The sequence below is a fragment of the Idiotropiscis lumnitzeri genome, chromosome 3 (genome assembly GCF_059441095.1).
Source record: "Idiotropiscis lumnitzeri isolate Australia: NSW breed Sydney's pygmy pipehorse chromosome 3, RoL_Ilum_1.0, whole genome shotgun sequence".
Classification (NCBI taxonomy): domain Eukaryota; kingdom Metazoa; phylum Chordata; class Actinopteri; order Syngnathiformes; family Syngnathidae; genus Idiotropiscis; species Idiotropiscis lumnitzeri.
The window spans coordinates 26,545,930-26,568,297 of NC_142393.1; the positions used below are offsets into that span (position 1 = coordinate 26,545,930).

At 42.2% G+C, this 22,368-nt stretch overlaps 1 protein-coding gene and 1 long non-coding RNA gene across 3 annotated transcripts; one reads left to right on the top strand and one right to left on the bottom strand.

The window, feature by feature from the left end:
* Nucleotides 1-9,796: 9,796 nt before the first annotated feature.
* On the bottom strand, nucleotides 9,797-14,977 carry LOC148340644 (uncharacterized). Of its 2 annotated transcripts, XR_015842567.1 has the most exons (4): nucleotides 14,618-14,977; nucleotides 14,251-14,338; nucleotides 11,585-12,087; nucleotides 9,797-10,517 (listed from the first exon to the last, which is right to left on the bottom strand). It is a non-coding gene; the product is annotated as an uncharacterized LOC148340644 (long non-coding RNA). The 2 variants fall into 2 exon arrangements; XR_015842566.1 differs by lacking the exon at nucleotides 9,797-10,517 and having other exon boundaries at nucleotides 11,507-12,087.
* Nucleotides 14,978-17,050: 2,073 nt separating this feature from the next.
* mafba (MAF bZIP transcription factor Ba) lies at nucleotides 17,051-20,656 on the top strand. The gene is made up of 2 exons (XM_088291463.1): nucleotides 17,051-17,251; nucleotides 17,457-20,656. The coding sequence occupies exon 2, from the start codon at nucleotides 17,464-17,466 to the stop codon at nucleotides 18,721-18,723; it is 1,260 nt and encodes a 419-aa protein (XP_088147589.1). The 5' UTR covers nucleotides 17,051-17,251; nucleotides 17,457-17,463; the 3' UTR covers nucleotides 18,724-20,656.
* The last annotated feature ends 1,712 nt before the right edge of the window (nucleotides 20,657-22,368 follow it).

A 22,368-nucleotide genomic window follows, 5' to 3' on the forward strand; every position in this document is an offset into this window, starting at 1 on the left:
TGTTGTGCAAACCTTGACCACCTGGGGGCAGTATCAAATATATATATATATAATATATGGCTATACTGTACTGGGAACTCAGCTTCTCAGTACAGCACGAAAATTAGTCATTATTTTCAGCAGACAAAGTATATATGCAGGGGTGCACATTAGCGGCTCGCAGGTGCGTATGCGTACTGTAAAGAACCATATGCACGACAGATTCGAATGGCTGAGTGCGCTTTTGTGTTCCAAGAATATTACACCACAGACTGTGGACAGGCCCACTATCGAAAAGTCAAAGTCAAGTTCACAGCCACAATGATCGCTTCCTAGTTTTAATATCAGAATAGAATAGTATTAAGACATTTATGTACAGTGTCCCTTCTGAGGCCTTTATTGCATATTATGAACAACCATTATGGCGGCCAGCTTGACTTACTGGCTCTCACGGGAAGGCTGTTAGACGAAGGTTTGCAGCGGTGGCTGAACGCCGGTACACCGCCAACAGTCATCTCCATCATGTTGCGGCGCGGCCTTAACGGTCTGTCAAAATATGTCATTACATGAAAGCGGTCTGTGGTGCAAAACCGGCCAACTGTCCAAGAGAAAGTCAGAGGTGGGCAATTAATTTTTCTAAGATGCCTCGTGGAAAAACTCAAATGGTTGCCAAAGGCCACATCAACATGCTAAGTCAAGTCAATGTGCTGAATATGAATTCAATGTCTTCTGTTTTATAAAGCAGTAAATTGTATTACGACGTGTGCTGCACGTGAATTAAAATTAAAAACTGATGAAAAATCAGTCATCAGCCACACCACAATGGGGTTTCTCCGCATTAAATCACTATTCAATCCAGTCCAGATTTTTTTTAACACGTGCTGACATCACAACTTTTTACCAGTGCAAATTCAAAATAATATTGTGGCTAACATGAGGATCATAGTTCATTTCTATTCATTCAGTTTTTTTAAAAAGATAGTTGCAAGAATGGTCTGAGAAGTCACTGAATACAATAAATTTAAATTGTGAGTGAAGCCAAGTGGCTGCTTCTGTTCGCTTGCGCTGCTGGAACACATGACAAAAAATAAAAGCTTGACTTCCTAAAGGCTGCAGAGACTGTGTATGGGCCAGATGTAGCTGGACGTTTTTAGGTTCATCCAAAAATTCTTTCTGCAAACTGCTGCTTGTTCGGAAGTGAGTTGCGCCAACCGTCACCATACAACACTTGCATCTCAAGTTTGCACTCTCTCCATATAAGAAATCCTTTCCCTTAATTTCTAATGCGTCCTTGCTGATTATCCTCTAAGGTTTATGGTCAAAGGCCAAATGGATACTTAAGATGGTTGCCAGAATATTTCAGCTTGTGGCATTCAACTTGCACTTGACCATCTTGCAGTGTTGTTGTTAAAAATGTCATCAACGTCATCCAGTTACATGATTTTTCATGATTTATGTTTATAGTTTGGAATACATTTTGGATTTGTTTCTTGGTGTGTGTTCCATGTTGTTGTGATCCGACGGTGAGGTTTACAACCCACCTGTCCTTGTCTGTTCCTTTGTGCCTGCGAATCAAAATTACTATTTTTTTTAGATCCATCTTGCCTGGCCACCACTGAATCACGCGAACCTGAGACCTTAACATTATATCAGTCTCACCCCTAAACCAACAAAAACTAAAACTAAGAAATCCTAACTTTGTAGAAACCGGCTCTACCTGGTGCCATATTGTGAGGAGGAAGTTGCTGGTGGAGTCAAAGTAGAACATCTTCCAATAATGCTAAGCTGGCCCAAATGCAAAAACATCTCACCTCAGTTCCAGCTGTTGTCTAGGAGCACATAATCAAGTCAAAATTCTCAATTCCCATCCAAGTGCGTTCCCCTAAATCAGTTACCAACTTCCCCCCCACATGGTGGAGGGCATCATCATTTTCCAGCGAGCATCCATCTTCGGCCTGCGATTAATTCTCTTCATTTCCAAGCACAGGCCATAAATCCTGGCACACTTAATTAATTTCACGGCCAACACGGGGCTCCTGTAAAGCGGGGATTGTTCTTGCAAAAGCCCATATTAATTATGCTATTTTACAACCATCTCATTGAAAGCTGTGTTTCATCTTTCATAATTACATTTGCAACAACAACAGGGGCAACAAAAGGAGTCTCATTATGGATTTGGTGGCACGTTCGCATGTAATAAGTCAATGTTAGTGCAGCACTTACGATATGGCGCTGAGGTTTTGTGACAATACGCGTCGACAGTGATTTCAGCAGAGAGGACGATTGCAACGCAAAGGAATTTGCTGGCCTGCTGGTGTATTGTGTTGATGAAGTTAGAGATGATTATTGTCACATTGACGATGTGCTGATCATTACTCTTGTGATTGTCAGCGGGCTTCTGCAGTTGTTCGATGTTGTTCGTACTCCTTCCCGCCGCCATTCAACAGATGGGACGGGTCATGGGACCTACGTGTCCTAATAGAACACGGATTAAAATGAGCTGACACAACGAAGTGGAGTCTAACTTTTTAAACTGGGATCACAGCTGGTGAATAGCACAGGTCACTCCCCAGTCATGACGGGTGATGACGCCTGTGTTAACCGTCACCTACGCACGCTCTCGGGTTTTTAACATTCCTCCCACACACTCCACGCGCCCCTCAAACAATGACAATATGTTGTCACCGCAAAGTGATGTAGTGGCATTGTCATCTCCATCTGGTTAGTGGAAGGTTTGAGGCACAATTTTGCACGGCTTGTTGCAACATTCGAGCACAGGAGGGGCCAAATGGCTTTCCGCATAATTTTACAAGGCCCACCGAAGATAGTCTTCAATTTTTCCCAGACTTCTGCTTAGAACTTGACATTAAAATTATGATAACTAAATGTAAGGAAACTATTTAATATGATTTTTTTTTAGGGTTCCCATATGAAAATATTAGGTAAGGACAGTGTCACGTTGGATGATTGCTTTGTACAGAGGTGCAGAATTCAATTCTGGCTCTGGCCTTCCTGTGTGCAGATTGCATGTTCTCCCCGTGCCTCACTGGTTGTCACTCAACCAACAAATTCATATGAAAGTATTTTATGGACAAGCAAAGCCCCCAAAGTCTGTTGGAACTAAAGCATGCACTTGCAGCGTTATTATAGAAAAGACCCTCAAAGTGAATTTGCTATAATGGCTGCCTCACTGACCCCAAAGTGCTCCTGTGTCACCTCTGATCAGTGGTGTCACACGCCTTTCACTTCCCATTAGGCTCCTCACACTGTGGCAAATGGTGAGAGCCATAAGTCCTCTGACAGCGACCTTGAACGTATGTGTGTGTGTTGCGTCCGTGTGTGTGTGTGGGTGTGTGTTCATCCATGTGCAACAATTTCCAGTCTGTACGTATGTGTTGTCTATTCCTCTTTCCTCCACTTCTTTCTCGTCAAGGCCATCAGTGATCAGTGGAGGTTAAAAGTTACAAATCACCCTTCCTCCTCTATGCTGCTGTCCAACTCCTCTCCCCAACCTACAACATCCCACACCACCCGCGTTCGTATATACGCCCAGACACGGGCCTCCAGGGGCACAAAGTTCATTCATGTGAGGCGCTATGGCTCCTGTTGAAAGTCCGTCGGGGATCAGACGCAGCGAATGGCAATTACTACTCTGCTTTAATTGCCATTATCATTTTAGCAGGCTGACAGAGATGGATCACTTGGCAGGATCCAGTTGGTACTGAAGCAAGGGGGTTGTCTAGTTAAAGAGTTTTTGGAGCAAGATGGCGTTAGCCTAATTTAAGAGAAAATGGCAGGAGAACAGAGCATGATATTTAAAACAGAAGACGGAATAAGTGATGGTATTTGCGTGAGGGAGGGGAGGCTGGGGTCAGGGTGGAGTTGGGACACTGGCGACCATGATGGTCAGGATTGGTCTGGAAAAAAATTATGGAAAAATGTATGTTTCTTCACTTAATTCCCAATAGCCACCCAACAACTTAGTACACAGTAAATTTCGTACATGTTACTCTTAAAAGGCTATATTAAACGGAGTAAAATTTGGGAGTAAAATATTCAGCGTAAAATTTACTCTGAGAATTTTACGCAGAATATTTTACTCACAATTTTTATTCTGTTTACTGGGACCAAATAGTGTTTGAGTAAAAAATGTACACTATGAAATTTACTGTGTACCAGCAACAAAACTTGTTTCTTCCTTTGAACGGCTATGGTTCATTAAAGGATCAGTTGAAGAGACCGTAGTTTGTAGTACACCAACCTGTTTGTTTTTTTTAAACCATATTACAGTTGCAGGGTAATCTTGTAGTGGTGTAAAAATGTTGGTGTTGTTTGTCTGCGAAGATTTCTTTCGGGGCGGAGTTTTAGTCTAGTTTTATAATGAAATGATATCAGAGCCTTCCTTGAACTAAAAACATGTTATCCCCTTGACTCATTCACTGCCAGCCCCGGTGAAAAGAATGCAATTTCTGACTTCTATACCCATCAATGGCAGTGAATTAATGACTATACTTATATTAATTTAGAATATATTAAAATTAAACAAATAAGTTTCAACCTCAAGCCCAAAAAAATATTTTTACTCCATTCACAAAAAATGGGACGTTCTCCCGCGTGAATGAACAAAAATCCAGCAGACATTCCCAAATGGAATTACCATCCCATTTTTACCAATTCACAAAAAACGGTCTGGTGTCCTAACACTTTCGTGTCCATATAATACAACATGGTGTGCGTGCGTGTGTGTGTGTTTGGCACAAAATCTCTCCAGAAATAAGAAGTTGTGCATGCATAGCCTATCCTAATTTTATGCATGTGTGTGCAGGGGGAAAGGGCAGAGCAAATGGGAGGAGGCATATTAGTGTAACCTACTGTGAATCCTAACAAGCAGCACAACTGAGCCGCCATAATTCAGGTCCTGTAAAACTGTCAGTGGAATTAAGAGGCCCCCATTATAGGTGCCCGTGCAAGTGCCTCAATGCAAAATATCAGTCCCTTCCCTTGGGCCAGCAACACCAGATAAATTTAGCTACTTAGTGAATCATCTTCAAGGCTCAGTTGAGGTTACATACAGACTTTATATTAATTCTCAAACTAGGCTCGTCTCAGTTGGTTCTTTTGGAGGTCAGGCTTCAATGTTCTCACATCACCACAGAGTGAAATAATGACAATGGGGGGTGATGGATGAAAATATATTACCAAGCTGTCCAACCTGAATTATTGGTTTGTCCCTTGATAATCCTGATATGTCTTCTGCTGGCATTAAGACAAAATCCATCAGTGGGGACAAACAAGCGACGGACTGTTGATGGAGTAAGGAGGGGTGTCAGCGAGGGGGTGCGTGGTTTAAGGCCACTGGCTCTTTTAGGGAAAAGAAGATACTTGAAAGGAAACCTCTGCTTTATTTGCCAGATGTGAAAAATGAAAACTATAAAGGAGACAATAATAAAAATAGCAGTATGATTAGACAGGTCCGAGCAGTCCATTCCTCAAATCTGCTTTGGGCGGCATGGTAAAAATGTGCTGCTCACTGCAAAAGCATGCATCACCGCCAGCCCAAAACAAATGGGCTGTCTCCCACGTCTTTACCTCCAATTGTTCAAGCATTGGTGGGAAGAGCTGTGGCCTGTCCGAACATCTCAAGCTTGTCCTTCTGAGGGACGAGAGACTGCTTTGGAAGAGAAGGCATGAGAGAGACATCAGATGCACAGTGTGACAACCCTGAAGGCAGTCACTGTGTTTTAAGGGTGGACATGGTTGCGCTTATGGGCGGCAAAAATGCAAAACAATCTAATCGTATTATGTATTGCATTCAAATATTTTTTAAACACAATAGTACAATTCAATTGTGTTTTTATGAGTTGATCAACTTGAAGCTGCAGATATATTAGAGGTGTGAAACTCGTCCAGATCCTGAATGGGAAAAGCAGCCCCAGAAACACAACCATCATCATGTTTCACAGTTGGTATGATGTTCTTTTTCTGAAATGCTAGGTTACATTTACGCCAGCAACGAGAGCAACATCTTCCGAGTCTATCAGTCAATAGAATATTTCCCTTAAAGACTTGGGAATCATTCAGATGTTTTTTCAAGTTATTTTTGGTTAACTGTGCTTTGCAACTTGGAACTCTTATGCAGATGCCATTTTTCCTCTTCCTTGCTGAGTCAGAAACATTGACCTTAACCGAGGCGAGGGAGGCCTGAAGTTCTTTCGAATTTGTCCTGGGAACCTCTGAATGAGCTTTCCGTAGTACAATCACAGTTTGAAAACTGAATTTTACATTTTGCATGAGTTACGTTTGTCTGACATTTACATTTCATGGTCTTAAAAGTTAAAGTGAGGAAAATAGGTAAATAAATGTAAGAATTTGAGGGCAAACACTTGTTCTTGGCACTCTAAATGTAGTTGAGTTGAGTAACGTTCTCATGATTAAAGCTGTATTTGCTTTGCAAGCCATGAGGAGGAGGAAAAAGGAGTATGTAAACACAGCAGAGAAGACAGACGGAGCGAGGGAGTGTCACTGCCCTCCCTTGCCTTCTTGACTTTTAGCTTGAGAGTCCCTGGGAGGCCGTGATTGAAACATTCAGTGTTGGATATTAATTTAATGCGGCTGCGTGTTTTTCCACACTTATCTCGCTTTCTGTGACTGTTTTTTTGCTCAGAAAGCGCCATTAGGGCGTGATTGGCCCCCTGCGCCGCTTGAGGCTGTGGCCTTTGCCGGCGTCATGGCGCAGCTTTACAGCTCAATACGTGCCGTATCCTGGTGCGACACAGCTGGGCTTAATGACACAGCTCCACTCTCAAACAGCACTCCTGATGAAGACGCCGCTGCGCATCGTCTCCGTTCGTCTCCAGTGCGGTCATTAGCTGGGATGGGCCCGCTAATGACGAGTAGTTTACAATATGGCGTGGCGGCATAATCGGCCTCCTGTCGTCATGTTGTGGCAGAGGAAGCTGTAGCCTGTAGCTCTTTACACGTCATCCATCTGAAAGACGACACATTGAAAGAGATGAAGAAACGTATTTTAAGTCATGATGATCATTAAGTGTGGATCAAATATTGCCTGATGAGGATTCCAACAAAATCAGTAGCCTACGGCGAAATGAGTGACAGCCACCCTCACTGTACAGTGACATTTGCGGCACTGCTGACAAATGCTTTTGTGACTTTATTTTCCATATGCGGTGTACAATATACAATAAAAACAACTAAGAGCCAACACAGATGTGAGATAGTAAGATGAGCATGAGATTGAATCTGCGTAATCGGAGTGAGTGGCAGTGATGCATGAATTTGTGAGTCCATTGACAAAAGAGAGGAAATGTATATATTTCATATGAAAACATTCAACTCGGAGTGATATTAGCCACCATCCATCACGCATTTGCAAACATGTGGGATAATACAGACACACACGCACATGCACACACACACTCACGTGTTCTTTTGACCTGCTAAAGCAAAGAAAACAGACCCTGACTCAAAATGAAAGCTAAATGGTGATGTCAAAAATGATATTGTCGCTATCTCTTTACAAACCAAAGTCTTTTATTGGACAGGTTGTTCCATTTGTTTGCAGGAAGAGCTGAAACTCAGGGAGCATTTTTAAGAGGAATGCCCACACAGGGAAGGTGATTCATTCAGTGCCAGATTCTTTGCCGAGTAGATGTATGTGTGAGTGCAAGCGTAAATCTCTGAATAGAAATCTACTTTCTTCATTCAGAAAATAAAGGCTGAACTATCCTTTATATGATATTCTAGGGTCTCACTTTTGTGACATAATTCTGGCTCGAAATATTTCTGCCAAGGTGGTGTCATCTACAGCTACGTCACCTTTCATCAAAAGAAAAATTGCATGAAAAAAAAACATTTCAATTCCCTTGAACAATTTTTCATTTAATTAAATAAATGTGTAAATAAATCCTGTATAACTGGTGTGTGTGTATTCGTGTGTGTGTTTGCGTTGGGGATGTATTGGGGGCATCTTCGCTGCGTCTCGTCGTCCAGATGGATGACTTGTATGGGGAGTGTATTTATTTTGCAGGAAGGCGACATCAGGAGATTTGTTATTCCCAGGCATTGCCGAGTTTTTCACATTGCTCCACATCCCTGGAACCATATTTCATCCGCGCACCCCCAATCCCCAAACAGATTTATTTACAGAAACCACCCCCAACGCGCACACTCACACACACGCACACACGCACACATACTTACACGCACTGACATTCACATACCGCTACAGACACATAAAATCATGCATACAAAGAGCAGTGTTAAAGCAATGAAAGCCAAAAACACACAAACATATTTGACACACTAGAAAGCTGTAGACACACGTTTATATTTATGGATCTATTTCCTGCAAAGTTGTCGGGTGATATCGAACAGCGTCGCCTTTTTGACCATGGGATATCTGACGAGATTACTGTCAAAATCTACCGTTTAAGTTTTTTAGCGTGATTAGCAAGGAAATGAGGACCCAGCTGCACTGAACTGACTGTGAAAATCAAATAATTTTTATAAGCATTCTAATCAGTATTCTTTCTTGACACGGGCACACATAGACCCCAATTGGTGCTCAAGCACCTGCCCTTTTTCTTGGTTGAACAAAAGTGTCATTTTTGCTTATCTTATTTTTTTCTTTATTCATATATTTAACAAAATAAATAAATATGACCCTGTCTGTCATCATGTTTTATTATTTGAGGGACAATTGAGTTCTTGGGAAAGTTGTACCTTAATTTATTTGTGACTAATCAGAGGCACTTTTAATCGCGGCAGGCATTTAACATGAATTTGGATGTGATTGCTTAATTCTGAACATAGCCCCTCCCCATTTATGAGAGTGTATGTGCAGTTGAGCAACATGTGATCACATTTGTTTGTCCTACTTCCCCTCTAATTAAATTAAATTGAGTCATACAGGCTGAATTTAAAAAAAGCAACTAATAAATCATAAAACTCTTATTTAGCTTGGACTCATTTTGTACACCGCAAAAACATGCCATTTCAACTGGGGTGTGCAGATTTTTGATTCCCACTATTAAGTTCGCTTCACCCTCTTTGTTATTTTGTTTGTTTCGATTGACTGCAGAAGAAAATATTTATTTTAGATATACAAACATCAGCAAGGCAAAGAGAAGAGGGGCTAAGAAGTGGAAATAAAATACTGGGACAACTCAAGAGAGAACAAGTTAAGATCAAGTGTAGGTGTGCGTGTGTGCGTGTGTCTGTGTGTGTACCTGCAGCATGTAAGAAAGAGTGAGAGAGAGCTGGAGAATATTCTGGATAGCTCAGCCGGTAGTCTCTACCAATCAGTGTGAGTGAAGATGCGGATTGTCAGTTCGGCAGCTTCCTCTAATGTATAACCATTTACTCAAAAGCTCACAAAGCAACAAACACACGGGCGAGCTGATTTATAAGAAAGGAAATGGGACAGGACAATGACATGACACCGGGCTCATCCATTCAGACTTCAAATTGACGTGCTGTTGACACACAGGGCCGCATACGTGGAGACAGGTGCATGTGTGTCGCATCTACATTTTCAGGCCAGTGCAACATGTCTGGCAAATTGGCAGACTGTTTGAACCTTGCTGAGCAGACAGAGCATATTTCACGACATACTCCCGGCACACCTGACAATTTACGATAGAAAGGTGCTGCTCCGCTGGTGTTACACGTAATAACACTGCTGAAGGCAGCAATTAGCCTTTAGTCGCTAAACAGACCAATTTACCAGAACAAAATCAGCTTCTTGCCATCCAGGAATGCGGCTCTATGCTGTTAAGCGATGTCAGTGTCCGCGACCGCTTGCAGCCATCAGCGTTGCGGTGCGAGTGGGCAGAATCCTGGAGGTGGTCTTTGTGAATGTTGCTTTTAGCCGGGGCCGCTTCGTTAACGTCAGTGTTGACCACAGCGGTTGTTGCGACTTTGTGAAAAGTTGGACTTTGCAAACATCCAACATGCCCGTGCACGACCGTAGTTAGAATATGCAGTGCGGAAAAAGGATCTATCTATCTATCTTTCTATCTATCTATCTATCTATCTATCAGTCCGTCTATCTATCAAAAACCAAAGCAGCAAATGTTTTTTCCAGTGACTAAAAACAAACCAGAAAAAAGGTTTTCTAAGCTACTAAACATTTTAGACTTGCAATTATACTCGACCCCTTACGGGTATTTGATTTTACAATCAATTGTATTTGTAGCTTTATCCAGATATGTACAGCATATACAATTCAATAGCGGAGGGGGTTATAATCAGCACACATATCAGGAGATGTTAAATTGTTACGGATGCCGGTCTGAGGCTGTGTTTCAGGAAACAATCAGCCAGTAAATAAAACTGCTTTTACATTACATGATGTAAGTGAACATGAGAGCTGCTCCTGCGGCTTTAGAGTAGGCTGGGTGTGGTCCAGTGGTCAGGGAAATGGCCGGATGACCCGAGCCGTGCTGAGTCATGTCCCAGGTGAGGGATAGAGCTGCCTCCACCGGGCTCCGGGACGTGCACTTAACCTGCAGTAATTACTGGAAACAACACTGAGAACATGACCAACATGGAACTGGTGAGAGGCGGCTAGAAGATTTGAAATTACTCTGAGCCTCTTGAGGCTCGCCGTGACGATGACTGCCAGCACTGTAATGTAGAGTGGAAAGTTGGTTATCAACGTGCTTTGGATTCATTAGGCATTAGTAGCAATCCGCTGGTGGGGATAATGACTAGGGCTGTGTAAGTAGATATAGGGGCCAATTTAAGCCTTATTTCAATGGATTGGGTACTTGTGAATGTTGCCAATACCAGACATCAATACTGTCTTTAAGGAACATTGTGGTGTGTGAATTGCATCCTGCGCCATTTTAATTTGCCTTCTAATTTCCCACTGATTTATAGCTAATTTATATTACACAATATGGAAAGCGCCGCTTTGTTACGGCTCCAGCTGTTGGGAAATCAAATTTTAAAAAAAATAAAAAAATAAATATATATATATATATATATATATATATTAGTGCTGTCAAGTGATTCATTTTTTGACTAATTAATCACAAAGAAATTCCATGATTAATCGGATTAATCACATTTTTCAACTACTATATTTTGCAAATCTTGTAAGAGATATCTTGGAATTGATGCAAAATCATCAAAATATGAAGTATATTTGATTCAAAGACTGTTCTAATAGCGTTCTTTGATTCTTGAATACGATCTAAATGGAGAGATCTTTGCAGGCATTTTTCGACAAAACATTTCTCAAAACTGCCCGCAAGCGCCACACTCCAGCAGTGTTGGTTTGCAAGGCCCTGTGGTAACTTGAACACGGTGTTTTGGTTCTGAGACGTGCCAAAGATGTACAGCTATAATGGCACAATATGTGCAAAGTATGCAAATTATTTTTGAGGTAAACCAAACTGAGTTAAAATATTTAAATGAGTTAAAAAATTTTTAGTTAACCTGAGTTAACGCTTTAATTTTGACAGTCCTAATATATATATATATATATATATATATTCAGTGCAATAATATATTTTTCCTGTTGGTGGGCAACATAGCTAGTTTACATAGCTGGGTGTGTTATACAGAGCACCATACTCACCTGTTGCCTACTGTGGTAGCTTGAGCGGCACAAATAAGCAGATGGAATATGGGAAATGGTCTAAAGGAAGAAAAGAGAAGCATTACAAGTGGAGTGAAGAAATGGCAAAAAGAAAGAAACAGGGTAGAACTCTTGCGAATAAGAACCAAGTGGCTGCTAAAAATCATTAATCTTGTGGGGATCTGTGTCAGCGAACAGCAGCGACACAAAGAGCTCTCGGAGCAGCGAGGAGAGCGGCTCACTGACCCGGACCCAATTGGCTGAGAAAGGCCCACCAGGCTTTAATAGACTTTTGCTGATCCGACACTTGTTTGCTGGGAGCCACAAAGAGGCGATTGCAGTGGCTGACAGGGGCCTGCAGGCCCGCGGGCTCCCCTCCTGCTTCATGATAAATGACCCGGGGTGGGCAGGGCCAGGGCCGGAGGAGAGGGGTGAGAGAGTGTCGAGGCGAGGAGGTGACCCCCACAGCCGGCCGGGCAGGGTCGACATGAGGGGAGAGCGACCTTGAAGAATGGAGAGAGGGCATTCAAATACTTTAATCCAAAATCAAATATCAGTCATCAAATATCAAATATCATCAATATAAAATCAACATAAAATTGATAGGTTGGAAAATAGGGGGCCTACATTATCCCCCTAAATGGAAACAATACAAGAATATTTTTTCAGATTTACAGGGGAGAGATCTTTGATCTTTAACAAAAAAGTTCTAATTTTGGTCTAATTTTGAATGAGATAGCATACACATGATGACATCTGAAAGTGCCCTCCACATAACTTTAAAACATAAAACAAAAGCATAATCAGAAAAAGTTTTGGTACAGTATAAACTACATTCCACTTTATAAAAACATATTATAATTATATGATTCAAAAATCCTTTTAAAAAAATAAACCGTTTTTGTTACGCATTCTCCTTCAATTGTGAGCTCATTCTGGTAGACATGCCTTGGCTGATATACTTTCTTTAAGACATCTCATTTCCTCTTAGCTCATCTGTGTGCCACTAATATTGGCAGATCTTCTCAAGGGATAAAGAATATATGCATATAAGTATTGTTATAAGGTCTCCCAGCAACATTACTGTTCAGATGTCCATTGCTTAAAAGGTTTCAAACACATGATAGATGATGATTTTTAACCTTTTTACCATTCTATCTAGCATTCAGGTATTTGAGGTTTTATGGTGGCTTTAAATACATAAGATGCAATACCCGTTTGCTGAGATTGACAATAAACAGCTTGAAGACTTTTTTTCTGAATATTTATGGTTATGTGTTATCTGCCAAATCACTTGTATGACATGAAGTATGTTGAGTCACCTGCCACCATTCAGCTCACGTGTATCAATCTACCACTGCATGTGTTGTACATTGCAATGTGGCCCAATTTGAATTATTTTAAAAGTCAAGTAAAAGTGGCAAGTATTTAAAATGAATACACTATGGGCATGCCAGCTGAAACACATTACTTCCTCCAGCAAGTTTCTTATGCATAAAAATTCTAAAATGTTTGAGCCAAAAATTATATCTATGTAAAGCCTCCTGTGGCTTGAATATATCACACCGGGTAATTGTAGGTAAAGACACTGGGCAGCTTTAAGTTCTTATAGAGTAGTGGAGGAGCGACTCATGCTGGACACCCAAATGTGTCACCAGGTGCCGTTTTAGCCACGCCTTGAAAGATGAAAAACGATTTAATGCAATATCTGCCCAATTTAGCACTACATGTATCTCTGTTTTTCACATTTCCCTGAAATTATCTTAATCATGTATTTGGATGTCTGAATTCCCTACAAAGGCTCTTGTTCAAACTCACCACACACAGGTCATGAAATAACATGCCAGCATGACACATCCACCTGGGCATCATTCACAGCCACATGATCACACATGCAAACGGATCTGGAGTCAGCTATAGCGCCCAGGAAAGAGTTGTACTCACACTTTCTATTCACAGCATCGTCACATAGAACACTGAGTCATTAAAAAGGCTTTGTTTTGATGTTATCCCATCAACCTGTCGGTGAAGACAAATTTTGTCTCCGGACAGCACATGAGCAATGTGATTGTTCAAAAAAATAAAATGCCCAGAATTGAATATTGAAATCAAGATTGGAATTTATTTCACTGCATAGCCATGAATGTTTATCTACACCAAATTTGTGATAGGATCCCAAAGATAGAAAAATGAAGACAGATTGTTATGCAATGTATATTTGTGGAAGAACTACAAGTGCTTTTTGTTTCTACAAGTCCAAAGGTGTGTGACATCTATTCCTTTTCAAATTTATGGAATGCCCAGCAGAGAAATTTAAGATCAAAATCACCCATCATATTTTTATACCTCCCTCCTATCTTTGTGGTGTAAATTGAACATGGCTAGGATGCCTTGTTGTGAAGTTGGAGCTGCGTCTCTGCAGTGCTCATCATAAAAGTGCTAGTAATGAACAAACGTGCCACCAGGGGCGCCCAGGCACAAGAAATAAACTAAAGCTTGTTTATGCGAACGCTATACAACACTGATGGACAATCGCTGAGTTGGTGGCAGCAACAGAAGAAGCAAAAGTTGGTTAAAAAAAGAAAAAAGAAAGACAAATTATCTTCACTGTTTAATCGAAACGCGTTCTATATTAATGAGTTTGTCAGAATTTGCACTTATCTCACCTCGTGTTGGTCCTGTAAGAGTGGTTGGTGTGTGTCAATTAGGTCTGATGCGGCTTGCAGTTGGCTTCCTTCACAGGCTGGACTCGCCCTATTTACACAGACAGCGACTTAATAATGCATGTTTTCGCATAGATAGTCGATCAGTCTGGAGTAAACAAGAATGCCTGAGTAAGTACACGCTCTTAATGGCCAATTAAAACGGTGATGCAAAAGGACTCAGCTAAACTTTTAAGCATGCAAGTTGTTATTTGAGTGATTTATCTTTGCAAATAATTATCCACATGCAATGAAAATCATTGGAATTTAGCGAATAATTTTGTATAGTGATTGGTTGTAGTAAATAATCAAATGCAATCCAAAGTTTTACCCGTTATGTCCACTTCTGAATTAAAACTCCCACACGTGAAAGCTCTTCGTGGTTCATCTGTCCGTCACTCGGCCTGGAAACTCGGCTTCCTCCGGGTGTCTGCTCGTTGTCAATCCACATGAGGCGTCTATACATTAACGCACTCAAGCGTGCAAAATATGACTGGAAAATGGATCGAATGTATTCCTTGCAACGTATCCAAAAAGTTAGTTGACGCAGGTGTGCACAGATGTGTGCATACCGGATCAGAGATCCATCGTGGCTGCCCCGGGCCTCGTGTTACAGGTGTGACACCGCACAAGTGCGATGTGAGCCGCTCAGTCGCAAGATGTCGAATGTGAGCCGCAGCCTCCGCAGCCCCAACTGTTCAATGCAAAAAAAATTAAGGCGGATTTCTTTTCGTGCTTTTCATTCCTAAAATCCGTAGGACGGGACTCTCATTAGGAGGCGAATAAGCAAGCATCGACACTTTTCCGCGCTGCCCAGAAGCACACACATCACTTAATAGATCATTAACCACCGATATGATGCTGACACCAACGCTTTTTTTTTTTTTTACTTCTGGTCCCTCCATTACGACCCCTGTTATTAGTGGAGCGGGAGAGCCGACTTCAGCTCGCGTACGCTAGACCGGAGTTCGCGAAGGAGGGAACGTGTAGGACCACACTTGCAACTGGGCCGCCGCCGGCTCGGCCTGGTCGGGGAGGACGTCTGAGGGCTGCTCACATCGGTTCGATGCTCTTCGGTCGTTTTATTCGCTCCCCCGCAGGTGCCTGGAATAAATTTAATTTTCTTGACTTGTTTTGTGCGTCAATGTTTGTTGTTATAAGCGTAATAAGATTGAATTAACGGTGGTGTTGTGTTCATTATAACATTTTCTGATGTTGATAATTTTCTACTATCAACAAAAATAAATTACAACAGATTGATAATTTGAAAAGATATTGGGAATATTAAGGGTATTTTACAAATTCTATTTTCATGGTTTGGATCTTGAAATGACATACTTAATTTATCAATGAATTTCCATAAATTATTTTTTATAGTATCTGAGGTCATGTTTGATTAAATGCATGTGCGTGATTTAATTATCGCTTGGACACTCCACGCAATTCAAACAGTGGCGAAAATTAACAGCCCTATAAAATTTAATCAGATTAACAACACTATCTAATGTAATAGCTACTTTTTTTTTTACGAAATTAGTGACACATTGAAATTCACCATACTCGAATTATTTTATACATTTAAAAACAAACAAACTACCCTTTCTTTTTCAATGACAGCTGGAAGCCTGTTTGAATATGTTTTTTTTGTCACGGGTACTTTGACGCGTGGGAATGTCGATGGACATAAAGATAACATTAATACAGTTAATTGACTTATTTACATGTATGTTATTTTAAAGTCACATTTTTGCGCATACATCATAAACAATGTTATAAGTGACGCGACGTCATGACAAGACAAGGTATCCCGCAACGGGCGTGACACCTATGAACTGAAATCCAGTAAGCATGAAATATATCGGGGAGAGAACGAAATAAAATGCACTATTAGTGAATCCACACATCTTGCAAAACAGGTGCTCGAGTTGCCCACGCAGGGGCAGACTTGAGCCTGACTTGGACTCACTGCGTTGCCGAGCCAAGAGGAGGGCTGGGACATCACCACCCACACTAATGAGACTTGAATACATTTAATTGTTAATTAATACGTGACTATAAGTACAGATAGATAGATAGATAGATAGATAGATAGATAGATAGATAGATAGATAGATAGATAGATAGATAGATAGATAGATAAGGGTAATTCAAGACTAGGTAATTTATGCTACTATACAGTACTCTAGGTGTGTGTGTGTGGGGGGGGTGTTCGTGTGAGTGTGTGTTTATATACTATATGTGCGTGTGTGTATTTATACACACTAACTATATTTCGCATACACATTGGTACATATATATGTATGTAGATAGGTATTTTTATGTCAATATAAAATGCGATTCATTAATTTGTGTAGTCATGGTGCTGACTTGCCAGAATACCAAAAAAACAATAATTGCATAGGAGTTCGCTAAATGCAGGGGGAAATTTGTAGTCCAAATTTGAGCTGCCTGTCGTTGTCACCTTGAATGTTCATGAGGACTTGTCATCTTACAGCACAAGCCCAACTGGACCTCATTAAGGATTTTTGAAGGTGATGAGAAAATAGGGAAGCTAAATAGCGTTAGTGGCGCCGTCCGACCTTCTGGCCGCCTGGTCAGCTGACTGTCCCTTGCTCTCCTCCGCCTCCTTTTTTTCCTTCCTCAATTTCAAGTCAGAGTCCGGCTCCCATTGGAGGGTGGCGTGCCACGGATCCCGCCTATGGGCGCACGTCACCGCGCGCTATAAGCATAAAGCTCAGGCTGGCTGCGAGCGCAGTCTGCTTGATACTAGAGTTGAGGAGAGAGAGAAAGCGCGAGAGAGACGCGTGAAATCTCTGCGGTGCAGAGCTGGAAAAAGCTGCTTCTCAGCGAAAATCAGACGCCCTATTTAATCTGCTCACTTGCTCTTTTTATTTTTCCTGGAGAAAAAGAGGACTTACCAAGAAGGTGCAACGAGGACTGGTTCCCGTCTCAGCGAGCAAACTTGGTATTTCTTTCCTGTTCTTATTGCTGTTTTGAAAGTTGTTGTGAACGCACATCTACTGAAGAGACTGCTTGTGCATTGAGGCCGCTTGCTTTCGTTCAACCTCCTGCCTGGTTGTCAAAGCCAGAGCAAAAGTCTACATGATGCAAACAGTAAGCAGAGCTTAGTCTGAAAGTTTTTTTTCCTCCTCCTGCACTTTTTCCTCAAGGTGTTTCATGCTCCAGCAAGTCAGTGCGCAGCGCTGGACGAACCAAAAGAACTATTGCATGAAACAAGAAAGGAGAGAGGAGACGCTGATTCACAAATCCGTTTTGGCGACGCTCGCAAGCTCCTTTGCGCACCTGCAAAAGACTCGCGACAGCAGCATGAGCGCAGAGCTGAGCATGGGCCCGGAGTTACCCAGCAGCCCTCTGGCTCTAGAATATGTCAACGATTTTGACCTGATGAAGTTTGACGTCAAGAAAGAGGGTTTGGCCGGTCTGGAACGCGGAGGAGTGCGTCAGTGCAACCGCCTCCAACCGCAAGGCTCCGTTTCGTCCACGCCGATCAGCACGCCTTGCAGCTCAGTCCCGTCGTCGCCCAGCTTCAGCCCCACGGAGCAAAAGAACCACCTGGAGGAGTTGTACTGGCTGCCCAGCGGCGGCTACCACCAGCAGATGGACCCCCAGACCCTTAGCCTGACCCCCGAGGACGCGGTGGAGGCCCTGATCGGCGCCACGACCCACGGCCACCCTCCGCCTCCGCACGTCCAGCAGCAGTTGCAGCAGCAGCAGCAAGGCGCTTTCGAAGGCTACAGGGGTCCGCATCACCACCACAACCACCACGGCCATGGCCAGCAGCACCACCACCCGTACGTGGGGACCATGGGCCACCACGCCGACGAGCTGTCAGCTCACCCGGGAGCGCACAGCCACCCGCACGGCCAGCATCATCATCACAGCAACAACAACCAGGACCCCGACAGCCCGTCCCCGATGTCCCCGGAGGCCCACCCGACGCTCCACCACCATCGCCACCATCACCACCACCACCACCACCCGCACGGCCACTTGGGCCAGTCGGCGGCGCACCACGGCTCGGCGGGCGTCGGTGGCGGGCTGAGCGTGGAGGAGCGCTTCTCGGACGACCAGCTGGTGTCCATGTCGGTGCGGGAGCTCAACAGACACCTGCGCGGCTTCACCAAGGACGAGGTCATCCGCCTCAAGCAGAAGCGCAGGACCCTGAAGAATCGCGGCTACGCGCAGTCGTGCCGGTTCAAGCGGGTGCAGCAGAAACACGTGCTGGAGAACGAGAAGACGCAGCTGATGAACCAGGTGGAGCAGCTCAAGGCGGAGATCAGCCGCCTGGCCAGGGAGAGGGACGCCTACAAACTCAAATGCGAGAAACTCGCCGGCTCCGGTTCGGGGCCCAGCGGCGGCTTCCGCGAGGCGGGCTCGACCAGCGACAATCCCTCCTCGCCAGAGTTCTTCATGTGAGTTGTTTTCCCGGGACCACGGACGACTAAGAGATCGCATCCACCTTGAACACAAATTGACTGATGATAACACGGACAAGAAACCATTTAGGACTCTGGAGCGACAATTATATCCACATTAACACCTGCGAGTTTCCTTGTCTAATCACGTGTCCATCTAGGCGTCCACCGAGGTGTCGTGTCAGCATCTTTGTATACTAGACTTGCTCGTTGAGAACACTTTTCAATTCCCTCCTACGAGAAAAACACGACCTGATGAACTTTGGCCCTCCTTGGGGGCTTTTAGCCACATAATCTTGCTTTTAAATGGTGGAGCATGCAGACTCAACAAGAAGGCCTGACGTCTAGAATCATTTCTCACGTGAAAAAAAAAAAAACAAACATAACGAATACAAGCAAGACTCCACTTTATGCAAATCTGTCGATTAACCCGTCACCGGGGAGTACGTTTTATGCAACATCTCGTTGATTTCTTGCCTGCTTGGTTATTATATTCCAATATATAGAGAAACAAACGAAAACATGCATTAAATATTAATCCTGCATGCTGGACATGTATGGTAATAATTTCTATTTTGTACTTTCATCATCTCGTGTATATTAATAAGAGCATGTTGTTGATCTGCGCTTCTCCATATAGATTTTGGGGAGGGTTCGAGAAAAGCAGCGGGGACAGAACAGCAGGACTGCCTGTGCAGCATCATATAGCGTCATATGCTCGCGGCTGGCGGGGCTGGGTGGGGGGATATTCGGGCTTGTAAATATTACGCAACCGCAAAACTGCACAAGATCGAGGAGGCTGGATTGAACTTCTTTCAGTCTTTGTGTTACGTTTCTCATTTATATTTTTTACGTTCTATTATCATTTCTCGTTTGCGGGACTGACTGAGAGAAGAGTGCACTTTTGTTCCATGTTTGTCTGTTGAATTGAACAACAACAACAACAAACTTTATGGCGAGTACACTTTTGGATGATGATTTTTTATTTTTTTTATTTTCTTGTTGTTGTTGCAAGTTTTCATTTTGACATTTGCACAGACCCCCCTCCAGGAAAACAATTTGATGCTTTAGGAATGAAGTGCAAAAATAATTATTTACGAGGTTATGCGACGTTATCTTTTTTGGGGGACGCAGATTACACAATTATCTATTTACTCATTAACAAACACACTCAGGGTGAAAATTTGGACAGGCAATAATATTTAAAAATTTACGTGCTATTTGCACCCCCTTTACCCAAAATAATTCCTTGTGGTTTGGTTAATTGTGAATCGGAATAAAACAAAAAAAGAAGGGAATAAAAAGAAACTGCCAGCCACGTGGAGCATAATCAACGCATTAAAGATTTATAGATTGTATTGCAGCATATTTCTTATTAGATATGTCGTGATGCAAAGTTTGTCAATGTCGTGTGTTCCTGATTTTTTTTCTGCAGGTCAGTGAAAAAAGGGGATTCAGGTGGTGCAAATGCTCAAAATGAAAATGTTTTTTTTATGTTATTACGTGCTGATTTGATTTTGTTGTATTATTATTTGATGATTCTGGTTCTGCTGGCCAGATGCATAGTTACATAAAGTTTTTTATTTTAATGATTTAAATTAACAGACTGTCAGATCATATCGAATAAGCATGGTGCTTGCATTTGAAAGTATTGTTGAAAAGTCATGCATTTATCAATCTTTGGTTTTCTTGATTCAACTGTGTTGAAATCGAACTGAAACTGCAGCAGCGGGTTGTTGTTTTGTTTTCAGCATTTCCATGTACTTTGACATGATGGGGATCAATTTTCAATCCTGTTTATATGAATAATATAGGTAAACTCTTAAATTTGAACTGTTCCATTCAGGCTGGTTTCTGTTTTGTCTTATTTTGGGGTTGTTTTTGGAAGAAATCGTTTCCTATTTTGCTTATTAAAGTCATTGAAATGGCAATAATTCCATCTCAGATTTTTTACTTTAGCACGTCATTTATTTTATTTGATTGTACATCGACATAATTGAGGCATTTTAAATTCATCGCACATATGACTATAAACAGCAGTTATAGCGGAGTTGATTCAGTAGATTGTCGTCACATAAAACACATTCTGTAGTGTCTATACAATATTTTTCACAAATTTCACAAATAACCTGCACGTGATGTGTTCCGGCGGGGTTCAGGGAACGGTGGGTCGTGGGTGAGGACGCATGTGGCGCATGCTGCTGGCCTCTGCTGACTTGTGCATAAACCTCCGCTCTGGGCAAAAGGAGCGCTTGTCATCTTGACCTTGCAACACAGGATAAATAAAATCAAAACCCTGGATTTTCATTGAGGTGAGGAATCATTCGGTGAGTCGTGCATGGCTTTGAATACACTTCGAAGCTCAAGCTGGCGTGTTGGAGGAAAAAAAACAAAGGTCCTATCCCATCGCCTGCTGAGAACGAGAACGAACGCGATCATATCTGAACCCATAGTCATAATTTTCATTGTTAATATGATGACATTTATGAGTGACGTGAGGCTATACACACATTATGCAGTGTGCATAGTTTTAATTTTATTTTTCGGTGGGGAATGTGTGATTCAACTGCATGAAAAGCGCAACACATCCAGCACTTACAACGCTCATATACAGCGCGTCAGTAGCAGAATTAGGGAGCAAGTTTTGATGCGAGTTTCTGGCGTCACAGCATTATCTGGCCGGTGTCTGCACATTCTCAAGGACAAAGCCGACAAGAAGGGGAGTAGAGTGTCTGTAGTTTACATTCCTCCTACCGGTTCTGCTTCTGCAGTCTGAGGGCACGATTGCAGCTTCATGGGCTGAACCAGGGCAAACGGTTCTCCACTTATACGTATCGTTGAGGTTGAGTAACACAAAACGAAAATGGGGAAGGTGTGTTGTCATTTCTGGATGTTTTCTACTGATTATGCACATAAAAAAAAAAAAAAAAAAATATATATATATATATATATATATGCGTGGGTGTGTGTGTGCGGGTGTGTGTGTGTGTGTGTGTGCCAAAAATAGGCTTAGTACTACTATGTTTCATAGTGTTCTTGGGAGGTTTGAGCAATTTTGCAATGATCATGAAGTGCATTTTGAGAATTCAAGACAAAAAGCATAAAATATTAACAAATTAATATTGGCATTCATGCAGAAATATGATTTAGCTGTGTAAAATTCATTTATGCTAGTGTACACCCGAAAACGTATTGGTAAAATGTAACCAATTTTGTATTTTTTTTTACCAGTCCAGTTGATAGTTATGTGTCCGATCAATTATTGGGTTAAAACAACCGATGTAGAATGGCAGCGTTTTCAACCAATCTAAATTGGTTGGTGATAGGGACAACCAATACAAATTAGTCATTTTAACCAAGATACTCGTTAATTAAAAAAAAAAAAAAAAGCCAATAACATCTTACACAGAGAAAAACATCCATGCGCATCTACGGACTATTTAGAGAGGACCCACACTTCAATATGATTGGCTTCCGCCTCGTTTGAAGGATATGACGCACATGTCATAATGTGCCGACATAACCATGTGCTGCACTTGAGGGGGAAAAAAGTGTTGCGAAAGGTCTGAACCAAATAGACTAGCACCGAACGGAAATGGTCGAACTGATGAGTTTTGTGTTCTCCCTGGTTATATATATACACACA

What these genes read in the sequence shown, in the direction of transcription:
- mafba (XM_088291463.1), top strand. Translation starts at nt 17,464, where the DNA reads ATGCTCCAGCAAGTCAGTGCGCAGCGCTGGACGAACCAAAAGAACTAT.